Raw genomic sequence first — 14,249 nt, forward strand, 5'->3', positions numbered from 1 at the left:
CACTAGATGGTGTACTGAGTCATTCTAACCTTTATTTATCAAGGAAAATTAACAGTTATATTTTGACAGCATTTACCTGGGAAAAGGCAAAGCTTCTTGAGAGAATGGGAATAAAGCTAAAAGAAGAATTTTCTAGTAACTGGTGTTACATGTAACTACAGCCCAGGCCTACAGTAGTTCAACTTCTGTTGATACCTCTTCAAAACAATAAAGACTGAAGTATTTTTGTATCTGAGCGTTGATTAGCATTGATCAATTAATTTACAAAAAATTTGAATTTACAGTAAGTACCTTTAAACCATGTTTAAACTCAGGTTGCCAGTATGTGAAGAAGCAATTTGAAAAATTGCTTTTTCACCAACCAACCACATAATTAAAAGTCTTGTCGAAGATAACATTTCAAATTAAAAGAACTAGAGTACTGTATTTGAATTTTGAGTAGTCCTGAACTCAGCTGGGTGCATCCCATTATGCCCTTCCTCCAAAAGGTAGAAAAAAACGTGACAGCAGCCTCATTTTGAACACAGCACAGTGGCTTTTATGAGCATCCTGCACTGAGCTCCATCAGCAGCACAAAGCCACATGACACACGAAGAGTTGGCTTCAGCTCAACAGTCCCGGAGAAGGAAACGGCACCAGGTGCACACAGTATATGATGGCTGCCTGAGACTGGTGAAATACCTCAAGAATTCAATTAAAATAATTTTTTTTTCCACAAAATGTTTAATTCAAAAGTTGAAGTTGGGTAATTCCAAACACTCGGCCTTGTATTCCTAAATTGCTCGCCTTTGGGACAGTAGGAAGGAGGATCGATAAATTTGCCCCAAGCTAAATTTCTCTGGTGGGACTTGGAGGTTGAAAAGTGATGCAGAACCCGCGGCAAAATCGATACCGAGCTGTTGAGTCACACACAAACGCAGGCGCGTGCGCGCGCACACATGCGTGCTGCATGAGAAGCAACCCCTCACACACACCGACACACACACATTTCACACTCCTTCAACCCAGATTTAGGTGCGCTATACGAAGACAATGCGGATGCCACCGAGCGAAGACGTTTCTCGATCGTGACTGGAAAAGAAAACGCCGCTATCCCTTCTCTCGCTCTCTCTCTCTCTCTCTTTCTTTCTTTCTGTCTTGATTTCACGTTTACGAGCTGGCACTTCTTACTCCCCCCCTTCCAGAAGGTTTAAAATCAATTTGTTTGTCCCGACAACAGGTCGGGATTCGGGATGATCTCCCGGGACCGTGCACAGGTAAAGTTAAGCACCTTCAAAGGCACAAATGTTCACATTTTTTCCTCACCAACCACCTTAAAGTCCGAAGGGATATCCTCTAATTTACTGTCAGCACATACAGACAAAATAAGAACAAGAAGCACCACGTGATATGAATGAAATCTCGCCACTGCGCCAATGTGTGACTCTTCATCCAAGGCATTCAAACTGGACGTCTCTCGTTCAAACCTAGCCACTGGAGTCCTGTTATCTTTCTTTCTTTTATATCTGAATGTCTCATAAAGGAACATTATTTAATAACTCGATGTTGCTGTAACGGGGATGCTCACGCGTATATCCCCTAACCATCTCCAAAGTGCTGTGCGTCAATGCGCATCCCCGCTCGCCAAACCCGCACTGAAGTTTGGAGCTGTCACGGAGCTCCTGCCGACAAACAGTTCGATAAATCACCAATAAGTTCACCGCGGCGAATAAGAATAATCCATACAACTCACCTTGATGGCCTTTGTAGACTGGCATTTCACTTGATGCGATACGGTGGCGGTTTGGTTCATCTTGGGACACAGACACAAACTGTCCTCCTATCCAAGTGAGACAAAACAGCCGAGAAAAGAATCAAAGCAAGCCCTCCTGCAGGTGCAACTCTACAGCCAGGGATGCTCACTGTTTTCGCTCTTTGTTTGCCGTGCGGTGGAAGCGCGCAACCGCATTTGAAGGCACTGTATGTGCCTCGCGCAGCGCGGTATGTAGGTAGGTATGTGCACAAATGACCGGTGGTGGCTGGTGACCAGGGGCGGCTGCAGAAAAATCTGAAAGGGGTGGCGAAGGTGAAAACCTCGGATGTATCACAACATCATTATTACAGAATAATTTACTTCTGTTGGAGGTTTGCCAAACTGACTTTTTTTTTAAATCAACAATGTGGCTAAAAACACCACAAAGCAGGCAAGTAATACCCATATACATGCACTGTGCAAATGCACTTAAAATGCCACCATGTAACTGTTTGACAGTGTGTCTGACTGGCAATATTTTATATATTATGTGTTACTCCCAAAAATTAATATTAGTCCATACAGCTCCTTCATCTTTTGGGCTATAAGGCTACTATTTTTCAGCACACATTTTCACAAAGACAGTATTCAGCATGATCTCAGTGAGCAGCTGCACAGCATCTTCTCTGGTGTCATGTAGACAGTCAATAACCATAAGACATAGAAGGAAAAGGAGGAAGAGGTCTGATATGTTTTCTCTTTTATAGTACCTCTGAAATCATCCTACAACAAAGATACGCAAAAGTATGCAAAAAGGTTCTGAGAAGGAGCAGAATTCTTGCTGAAACACATTATCTTAACCCTGTGAAACAATGCAAAATAATTTTTTGAAACTGGGTGTTTGTTAAACTTTTAAAAAAGTCATTTTATTTTGTTTTTATCAGTTTTGTTACATCAGGGAATTTATATTAATTGTTCAATTTGTTGCTTAAAGGTAGGTTTATTGTGCAATTTGACACTGATGATGTAAAGGTCTCAAAAACTCACAAAAATCAAATATCATACACAGGATTAAATGTCTCCTGTAAACTGCAACTGAGCATCAAAAAATTATGTTATTTTATCTTAAGCTCAGTTTCACTCTACAGCTACAGTTGATTCTTTACAAATGCACCCTGGACGCCTTTAATTTGCCATTAAGTGGGCACAGCAGGCTAAACATAGCAGCTTTATTATATTTTGCCCCAGAGTCAAATAAACCAGCCAGCATCAGAATGCAACATATGCCCATGTTTGCTATACATCAATTAATTAGCAGTAATCTGATTAAGCATAAACGTGGTCAGGTGCACCATGTAAGCATAATATCCACAAAAATTAATAAACTAAATGGAATTAGATTGTCTCAGTGTGATGTGTAAATCACTGTAGTATATGCTGTCCACACATTTTTAAATAAGTTAACTATTCATTGTACATATTTTTTTTCTTCTGTAGCTCTTATGTCATGATTGCCATATGAGTTTAGTTTAGCAATGTAGCAGCTGTTCTTTCTGTGGCCTCAAACCTTTACGCTTTGACAGTGCACTTTAAAAGCCTACACAGAGAAATAAAACATCATTTGAAAATAACATACATTATTACAACACACATACATACAACGATCCAAACGTCTCAGTATTTTTTTTTTTTTTTATCTGTGATTAAGAGTCAGGGCAAATAGATTTTGTTTTGAAGTTGATTTTTTTTTTTTGTTTTATTTTACTCGTTTCTTGTGTTATCTGTTTTGGTTGTGAATGCCGTTCCTTCATAGTCTGACACAATTTAGTTCAATTGATTTGTTTTGTGGGTGAAAAAAAAATAATTGTACCCATGTACCGTGTCTGGTCGAACAATCATGTCTGTTTGCACTAAAGTAGACATTTTTGTACAAAATAACTGGCTTTTTGCAACAATAAACACAAGAGTAAACTGTTTGTTTTACAGCTAAACAGTCAAGACATTTATGCATCATTGCAGTTTGTTCTATACCCACAACAAAGGACAACAAATGCTGCTCCATTCAATTATTAGCACTACACCCTAACAGTATAGATATTTCTTTAGCCCATGATACTGCAACATTGTAATTGGTTAAGATGTGTCAATTAATACAACTAGAGATTTCTGTGCCATCACTTTTCTGCCATGTTCTTGTTGGAACATTATTTACTTGAGATAATCCACAAATATTTGCTATATAGGAGCCTATTTTTCATTTGACAGCTCTGTAAATTTCATTAGATATTCAGGTCACCCATAAATTAGAGTTTATTATTAAGATCACACACATGACCTGATCTAATTTTTCACAAATTATATCCAGAAAAAAATATTTGCACTTGTTGTTCTATAACAACAACACACTGATGTTGGTCTCAAGTAGGTAAATGCACTTGCAACCATTTCAATCTCATCTGGTGTCAAATCACCTCTGATCTCAATTGGCTCTTAAATATAAAGTGCAATCCCACCACCATGTGCTTTCCTGTACATTATGAGATCCTGAACCCTTTTGCAATGAATTCTGCATCCTCAAATGTAAAATCAAGATGTATCTGATATGTATTATGTGACAATAATACTGTATCTCTGGGACTTCATGTAACCTTTCCCTAATAATATTGACATTTGCCATCTTTAGTTATTTTTTTGGTAGTTTAAAACTTAACATGGACTACACTTATAGAAATGTCTTACCTACTGACAAATAAAATTTGGAGCCATCATTAAGATTATTCAATTATTCAATTCACATTCATCAATAATCTTAAGTGCTTATGGCTCTAATTATATTATTCTCTGGTGCATAATTAAATGCAGATAAAGAGCAGTCCTGTGCAGAGCATATATAGTGCATTTATGAAATGGTAGTGATTCTACAACAAGGCTGGAGAGTTACAGGCAGTAATTACATGCCTCGGGTAAAATTTTCCTTGCCTTTGTAATTTAGCTGGTCTTCATTTTGCGCTACAAGATAATGGACGCAAATGGATATCATCATCGGTGTGCTCGTTCCATGTTTGTGGTTTGATTTAATGGCGAATATGATAGAGAAACTTGTCAGACACAATGCTGACCACAAGTCTCACTTTAAAATAATTACACTGCACATGATGGAGATTGATAATGATGAATTTACTGTCATGGTGTATTACACTGTTAATGTACTTTTGTGTGTGTGTGTGTGTGTGTGGGGGGGGGGGGGGGGGGGGGGGGGGCTGTCCTATTTTTCCCTTGTAAAGTTATTTGCTTTCACTGTCAGAGTCTGTCGTTATAATTGCCTGTGGTTTCTGCTGCAATCCTCAGTTTTCTCCTTCTTTATGTTATTGAATGCTGTTTCTTATTTTCTGCCCAACATATAGAATACCTCACACATATAGAGCATATGTGTGAGTTATTCTTCACCTTTCTTCATTCTGCTTCCTGTTTTATTTTACAGTTTTTCTGTTTCACATTGTGGAATATTGGCTGAAATTCAGACAGATGGATAGGTGTGTATTCTGATGAGATAGACAGAGATATAAAAAAAAATATTTACAATTCCACATGAAACCAAAAAGATGCTCTCATATTGAAATATGAACATTTCCAGAAGAAAAATGTTTAGCCCACAGCTTCATTTTTAGAATATACGACTGAGACTGTAGAGAAAGGAAGTTCTCTGTTACATTAGAAGCTCTGTAACTGTTTTGATTGAGTTCACCTGTGCCATATTATCCCTGTGTTGTACTAGTGTATTTAATTTTAGTGTTTTTTATCCCGGCTGCAACCTCCAGGGCTGAAAAATGAAGCAAATATAGAAGCGTAATTCCACAACTGGCCTCTTGAGGCTGCCTCCAAAACTGAGTGAATCTTTGTAGACTCCCATGCTAAAATCTCCAACTTTAAAGCAGAAGATACTTGGAGCTGATTCCTGTTCCCAAGGGTCGCTACAGCAGACGGATTTGCACATTTGTTTTGGCATAGATTTTACGCCAGATTCCTTTCTTCATAACACTCTTATTTATCCGGGCTTGGGACCAACATTAGGAATATACTAGCTGTGCCCTCCCTAGGATGGGTTTGTGTCTCCTCCCAGAACTAAACTAGGTGAAGTAATATACATATTTAGACACAGCTTCTATGGAAAGTTTCCTTCTTCATGGCTTACTTTCACAACTAATCCTCCTCAATAAATGGTTAGGGGTGTTAAGATGAACTGGAGACATGGCTGTTTGTCATACACAATGCACAGACTCACATGAACACAGATTGCTAACCAAGTTTTTAGCATTAGCTAATAAGTTACCACCCAACAACCATTTGCCTCATTCTCTGTTAGTTATTTTGGTTTTAAAAATGGGGCGATTGTGGCTCAAGAGTTGGCAGTTCGTCTTGTAATCGGAAGGTTGCCGGTTTGAGCCCCGGCTACGACAATCTCGGTCGTTGTGTCCTTGGGCAAAACACTTCACCCATTGCCTACTGGTGGTGGCCAGAGGGCCCGGTGGCGCCAGTGTCCGGCAGCCTCGCCTCTGTCAGTGCGCCCCAGGGTGCCTGTGGCTACAATGTAGCTTGACATCACCAGTGTGTGAATGTGTGTGTGAATGGGTGGATAACTGAATGCGTAAAGTGCTTTGGGGTCCTTAGGGACTAGTAAAGCGTTATACAAATACAGGCCATTTACCATTTAAAAAATGCACAGCCCAAAAACCAAAGCATGACCTAATTGTTGCCATGTCCATCTTTTGTATACAGCTATGATATGGCATCCTCAGCCTTTGTGACATTCACCAGGGCTCTAGTCCCTTGCTTTCCTCGGTCTCCTTTGTTACTTTCTCCTTTTGGCTCTCTTCTTGGATTTCTTTGCTTTTCTGTCTTGGACTCCCCTGCTTTCCCGAACAATGCCTTTTGTTATGTTACAGTTTTATCTCTGTGCCAGTCCATCTCCATTTGTTCACACTTGAGTCCACTTTGTTTATTTGCAAATGTGACAAATAGAGATGAAAAGTGAAAGCTAAACCTTAATTGCTGTACTCTTGGCTAGAACTCCCATGCCCAGCATTAATTGTTCCCCCAAAGCATTTTCCTTGATATCTGAGAAGTGTAATGTCATTTTTACACTTGTGAAATGAGAAATAGGATGTCTTAGTACTTTTTCATACAAGCTATTACAATGGCACACCTTAGGAACAGTAGTCAGAATCCACCCAATTTCACTGCACCTAATTCACTATTCTTGACAGTTTGTGCATCAATAATGGAATTTAACATTGAAAAATACCTTAATCATGGTTGGTAGGGATATAGGGACACAATCTTATTACACTACAGAGGAAAACTCTCAGTTACAGGGAAAGGCTCTGATATGAGGTGATTCTGCTGGCAGGGGAAAAATGTTTCTTCATGACACAGTGAGTAAATGTGTCTGCGGTGGCCTTCAGAAGCTGATAAATAACATGTAGGCAGCTCTCTGGTGTTGTGGCGTTTCAGCTTTGCTTCTTTGTCTTAGGGGGGAAAAAAGCATGTCTTTCATCCTTTTTTTCCTTTCTATTTTTCTCTTTGTCTCATTCTGTCCTCCCCATGTCTCCCTGGGTCCTGGTTTGCAGATAGCTATGGCTGAGCATGTTGAGATATTGAGAGACCTTCTGAATCAAAGGACTAGGGGGTTAAATGAACAATTGTAGCACATCTGCTTCCCATCATGCACTGTTATCTAGAGGGTTCATTAGAGGAATGTTGTATACCAGACCTGCCTGTTGCATCTCGACTGGGTCTTCGCCTTACAAGCGAGGCTGCATTTCAATCAGAAGACAAACTGCAGCAGTGTATTAATGCCAGGAATAACATCATACTTAAGGAAGCCTTTAAAGTTTTGATACAAACTGGAGGCTTAGTGGGAATACTTGAGGCAGGTGATCATTTGCAACAAAGATAATTTGCCCCATGCAGCCAGGTGTAAATTACTAATGGTGGGTGAATGTACATGTTCAGACTCTGGTAATTAGTACAGATGTGTATTGGCAGATGAATTAATGGGCTGCACCGTGAGTTCAGGATAAATGTGTGGGGTTGGTTTCATGCAAGGGTGGGATGCACACTTTCATTATGCTAACAGCTTCAGGTTGCTTTTAATCTGTCATGCCTGAATAGGTGATGAGGGTGTGTGTTGATGTGTAGGGTCACATGCAGGGGTGTGCGTTTATCTTGTAGTTACGCATGTATCTGCGGGTAATTTTTTCACACATGCAGCGAAGCCCTGAACCTTTCCAGACAACACCTGATGGGGGGTTAATGTGAGGACACAGATGTCAGAGGCAGTTTGATTGAACATTAGCCAGTCTTTAACCTGCCACCTCCAAGTGCAAAGTCTGTGTGATGTGCAACAACCACAGCTTGTATTCCAGCGTATTCACAACTGGCAGGCCAATGTGTGCTGCTTCCTTCAGGCTCCCACAGCTACACCAAACTGAACATACATATGATAGTGCAAAATGGGGTTTTGTTGATGGACGATGATGTCAAGGATATTGTTTTCCATTAACCTAATAACTTCTTAACATTCACCAGGTCGCCAGTTAACCACTTAGGCCTTTTTTTACCACTTGCTAAATAAGTCTTACTGACCATTCAGAGCTTGAACTATCTTCCAAGCGCCAAAAAATCACATTACACGTTTATGTTGATTGGACTTGTTTGAACTATATCACTATTTCTGGGTGTTGAAATTAATCATGCCACTAAATTAGCATCTTTATGCTTGGATAATAGAAAATATAAAGATATCCTCACCATTGCTGGTGCAAAAAAACGAAACATATCGGACTGAAATCACTCTTCAGTAACTAATATTTCCTCCTTAGGGTGGCTATAAGGGTAGCGCTACAGGTGATATGCCTTACAGCATGCATGCATGGAGTAGTTCTTTCATTGACTTCCAGGTTTTGTTCCGTTATCACAAAGCCCCATTGAGTTTACAGTGCTCAATGCACAGAGAGGGGTGGATGGGGCTAATAGATTCCTGGTACCTGCAGGCGAAACTGGATTCACCCAACTCAGTGAATGGGTGAATGCCTTCTCTTCGCACTGACTGTGCTGAGCATTAAAGTGATTACCGGGAGCTTTGCATTACATAAAAGAGAAACATGCAAAAGCTGGTGCTAATGGACACAACCTACATATGTGGAGCTTTTCATCCCTTTAGCTACCAAATATTTGAAAGCTATACACACGTAACTAGCGATTTACTAAGCTTCTTTGGAGCACTGTTGGTTAGAAAAAAGGTTTCATGAATGAAAAATAAACACACACACACACACATACAATGTTCAAGGAAAAAAATGCATTTACAGCTGGGGACATTTCATTGAACTTTAGCTAGTGTGAAAGATATTATAGCAATTTGCAGAATGTTTCTCGGTTTCAACACAAAAATAAAGAAAAACGATTTCTATTTCTGCAAAATGATGCAAAAAGTATTTATATTTCTGAACTTCTGACCTGAATACTGATCCTTCTGTTTGTCCTCATGGAACTCCTTTTTGTCTCATTGTTTCCTGGCTTTTTATTTCCTAGCCTCAGCCTTCCTAGCCCCTTTGGGGGAAATATCCAGCTTGGTTTTTGTGTTTCCATGGATATGAAAAACCTGTAGCCTAGAGCATGGCTATATAGCTGTGAAAACACAGAAACCTTGAATGCTGAATTACCCAAGCCTGAGTGTTTATTCTTCTCTCTAACAAACATCTTGAACTTTGAGCTGATCTTTGCAAGGATCACAACATGAGCACATTTGCACTGCAGATATGACCCATTTGATATGTAAATATAATACTTAAAGTCATGCATATGCATTGTGATCAGCATTAAAGTTTAATGAGTCATTTGTGCAAAGAGTCATAAAAAAACACCCAAAATGCTGTGGTGTGAATCATCACGCATGACCAAAATCCTGCGATCACTAATAAGAAAGGTTAACCTACTCTGGTGTGTGTGTAGATGTGTGAAAGCTCTATTTATGAGCGCGGTGGGCAATCCGTGTGATTAATCATTTGCTTTGGAGGAAAACTGGACTCACCAAAATTCAAACATGCCCAAAGGATTTGATTGAAGAGACTAATTGTCTTTTAGAGGAATTAATTAACTGCTCGTTCATTGGGGACCGGATCACACATACAACGTAGGGGATTTGGTTTTGCTTCAGTAAGATGACATGAGTTACGAGGCCTTGGAGAAACATTCTCTTTGAAGCCGCTCTCTCGCAGAGGATGGGACGGAATCAATTCTGTTCAATTTGCTTTGAAGGGGAAATAGCTTCCTCATCTCGCCGAGTCCATCACAGCTCAGTGGGACACAAAGACTTGTCCCTCTTTACTCTTTGTTGTGAAACCAAAAGCTGGCAATTTGCATTTTTTAAGCTGGCTTAACAATGTCTGATTACCTGACTTTTTTTGAACATGCAGAGACTAAATGAAAAGCAAACCCTTTCATCTAACTCTACACCCGATTACAGGCAGTCACGATACCCCCAAACCATGTCAAGACTGTGCTTAAGGTCAAGGCGTACAGTATCCTGCATAATCGCAGCATCCCTGGGATGTTTGTTGCACGGCATACACTGTCCATTACATATTTTGGCACATATATATGTCCTGAGATACATTTTTAGCGTTGCATTTCACATCTCCTCATTCTCGTACCCTCTCTGACCTTTTCCTTCCAGTTTTTCAAGACGTTATAATGAGGATGGGGCCTAGTGGAGGCAGTTGTCCTCACCCTGATTTCATGGGTCACCGTTTCTGGGGTTTGCCTGCCTTGCCCATGCAATGGAGTCCAAATGAGATTTTTAAGCCATTTCTACCTTCTGTTGCATTCAGCTGAGTTGCCTGCATGAAAAGTGTGGCTGGGAAAGTGAATTACCTGTCCAAATCTTCATGGCCGCTGAGTTGTTACCCTGCGGACGGGAGCTTGACAAAAAGGGACCATTAGGCGCTGATACCGACACACATGTTTTATGCTAAATTTATGATGAAGCTGGCAGCCTACCTGTCATACAGGGGAAACAAGACCATGAAATGAGAATGTAGTTTCAGCTCTTTCATCTACCTGTTTGCTCAGAAGAAACAGATTACAGATGGTGAGGAAAATATTAGGTGGCAAACAAAAAACAAACAACATCCATTACATTACATTAATGACCCGCAGCCAAACAGATTAAACTTAAACAAACAAAATTGAAAGAAAGATAACAAGATAACAGCAGCCAGATGAAAAGAGCTAATATGGAGGCCAATGAAGGGAAATATAATGATTTGCTGAATAAGCAAATTTTAAAAGTCAGCTGATTGTTACATCAGAGCTTGCTAAGAGTAATGTTAATGTCACACTGTCAGTGGTTTTCTTTTCTTCTTAGTCAGATATTTTTATCTTTACACAGAAGCTCCTACCAGCTTCTGTGTGGCTCTATAGTATAGTGATTTATGTATTTCCTTGGCAAGCAAAATGTTGCTGGTTCAATTCCAGCCAGAGACAAAAACCCCCTTTGGGATATTTTGTGTGAAACTGCCAAATCAAACATGTGGAGCTATCTATTATGGTAGCTTTTATATCTGCTGCCAGAATCTAACAGACTTACCCTTCTGTATTAAATATATGCCATAGATACATCATAGCCCTTCTAAAACCCTGTGATGTGACCTGACATACATGTCCCCAGAAATGTAACTAGACTTCATCATCAATACAGTGCACACAGGTATAAATCCTGACATGTAGCTACTGCATAACCTGCATATGTCAGCATTTGTAGATTTAAGTTAGAATAATCAGTTAAGCATTAGCCAGTCTGCTCCAGTTATGGCTGTAGCTAAACATTATATCATGAAATCTGCTTTTTGTTTATATAGCAACATAAGGCTTCACATAATCTACTTAGCTAACAAACTAGCTAGGTGGTGTTGAAATGTGAAATGACACTAGTGACACTAGCTAACATGAAGAGATTACCTTAAACCAAAGACCAAGCAACTTACAGCACTAACTGGACATTGCAGGTTAGTAATGTTAAGTCCTATTTATAGTTAGGTCCATATGTATTCGAACAGTGACACAATTTGTGCAATTTTTAGTCTGTACGCCAACACAGTAGGGTTTAAATCAAAACAACAGGATCTTTTTGGACCTCATACTCCAGATGTTTTATCTACGTAATCGGTAATGACATCACGAGCATACAGGCCTTAGCTGGCTGTGAAGTTGCATGTCCAGAAATTCTTTTGACCCACTGAAAATGGGCAGCTCTTCTTAAAAAAATCCTGTAAATAGTTGCTTAAATGCTTTTATTAAACTCTTTAATTTAAAGCTGAAAGTGTGCACTTCAGTGATATCTTAATTGAACTCCACTGTGATGGTAAAAAAAAAGAGACAAGCTACAGAAATTGCATCATTGCCCAAATATGGTTGGGTGCAACTGTAAACACACCATTTATCCAGGAGAAACCACAGCAACAAGCAGCATATGCATAAATAGCAATGACACTGTTACTGAACAGCACACAGTATTAAAAATACAAGATATTTCAAGAGGCAGCAGCTGCCCAAGATAGTGTGTCTGTGAGTACCTGCGCGCTCACCTGTGTGAACACTTGTGTGTACACCTGTGTGCGTGAGAAAGCTTGTGTTCATAAGGTTTCTCCATGTAATTGTCTAATAGTGCATGTGGGGAGTAACAGCTCTTTTTTTCAGGGAACACAAGGAGGTTGATCAACTACTAAGCTGCTCCTACTAATTCCTACAGCTGTTCTAACTTTTCTGGATTACTTACAACCCCCTCTGTCTGCATAAAAGCAGTGTTGGAACACATTGTGGTACCATATCCATGTGAGAATCAGTGGAACAGTATTGTACTGCAGAAATTAGTGTGTTGCTACAAAAATCCAAGAAAAAGGCAATTAAGACTGGAAGAGAGGCAGAGTTTCCCATAACACTTAAAATGTATGTTTTTCCTACAGAGAAATGGCAAAGAAAGTCAGTGTGTCAGTGAGTACAGTTCCTTCACCATCAAACGGCGCACAGAAACTGGGGCAAATTCTGACAGTAGGTCTGGCAGACCTGAAACCAAAACTGAGAGGTTTCTGAGAGTTAACAACTTGCATGATAGGTGGTTCACAGGACAACGGCGTAGCTAAATAGTGTTCGTAGTAAGCAAGTCTGAGTTTCAACTGTGACTTTGAGCTGCAGGTTTGACAGATGAGTTGCCGCAAGGAAGGTCATTGCTAAGACATCAGAATAAGACAAAGAGCCTTCTGCCTATGACAGAAGTACTTCAGGAAAAAAAGACAAGATGGTAAGCTTGAAAACATGGAGTGGCCAGACTTAAACCCCATTGAGCTGGTTTGGGATGAACTGGACAGAAGAGTGAAAGCAAACCTACAAGTGCCACACATTTATGGGAACTTCTGCAACAGATATTGGGAAGAACTTTCTGAAGAATATTTGATTTCTATTGTAGAAAGAATGCCACGGGTGTGTTCGGCTGTTATATCTGTTAAAAGTGGCCACTTTAATGAGTTCATAGCTTAGAATGAATTTTTTTTGTTTGCTTATTTGTTTGTTAGGTTATTTATTTTGATCATTTAAACAATATACAGAAGTTCATTTAGCAAAGAAAAGAAGAAAAAATGCTGCTCAAAATACAGCAAAATACATTTCAAATATTGCCTCAGCGGTTCTGAATCAGTTAGGAAGAGGTGCACATTTATTTATTCCAACCCTTCACCATAAATTGGTCTCTAAATTGATTCCATGATTTCTTTTTTAACTCCATTTGCTTATTTCTACTATGCTTTCATCTCAGAGTACAATGTGACATTACAATGCATAATTTTCAATAAAAAACTTGAAAAATTGGGGTTTTCTAAAACTTTTGAAGGGTAGTGTATGTGAGACCAGAATTTGTGGTCAAAGCTAACTGATAGAGCCACCTCCCACTTCTATTGATTTATCTACTTTATCTATATTACTATATTATTATTAATGAAACTATCAGCTTTGATCTCAGAATTTGTAGATTTTTTTTTAATTGTTTTTCTCAGAGCGCTTCCTCCTCTAAATATCCTTTCTTGTTTGTTTGTTTGTTTGTTTTTTTAACTCAGAATGGCCTTTTTATACCACTGTACTTTTCTCTGTTTGCAGTGTGAATGTTTGTTTTTTGGGGTTTTTAGTTTGTTAAGTTTAAAAAAAATGGAAAGGCAAAAGGAATGTGAGGAACTAAATGGAAAGATTTGGCACTAGTCATTGAATTTGCATATTTAAGACAGGAACGGGAGCTGAACGTGATTGTGGCAATTCTAGAACTGTGAAGCAGCAGGGACCTCTGGTATGGCAAAGTTTTTCCAAATGTTCTTTCATGTGCAGAAATTAATATTGTATGAATTTGTTGTGGGACCTCCACACTCATGCAGAAATGTAGAGCACAGAACAGATACAGAGGAATATCAATGAC

The 14,249-nt window shown here is 39.3% G+C and overlaps 1 protein-coding gene across 1 annotated transcript in view; it reads right to left on the minus strand.

Moving 5' to 3' along the window:
* LOC308410602 (inactive dipeptidyl peptidase 10-like) overlaps positions 1-1,841 on the minus strand; it is a 270,936-nt gene extending 269,095 nt beyond the window's left edge. Inside the window, exon 1 of the mRNA XM_080904051.1 lies at positions 1,733-1,841. Coding sequence (XP_080760177.1) covers positions 1,733-1,792 — 60 coding nt within the window. The 5' untranslated portion in view covers positions 1,793-1,841. The remainder of the gene's footprint in view (positions 1-1,732) is intronic.
* Positions 1,842-14,249: the final 12,408 nt, after the last annotated feature.

The sequence above is a fragment of the Rhamphochromis sp. 'chilingali' genome, assembly GCF_963969265.1.
Source record: "Rhamphochromis sp. 'chilingali' genome assembly, chromosome: 14".
Lineage (NCBI taxonomy): Eukaryota > Metazoa > Chordata > Actinopteri > Cichliformes > Cichlidae > Rhamphochromis > Rhamphochromis sp. 'chilingali'.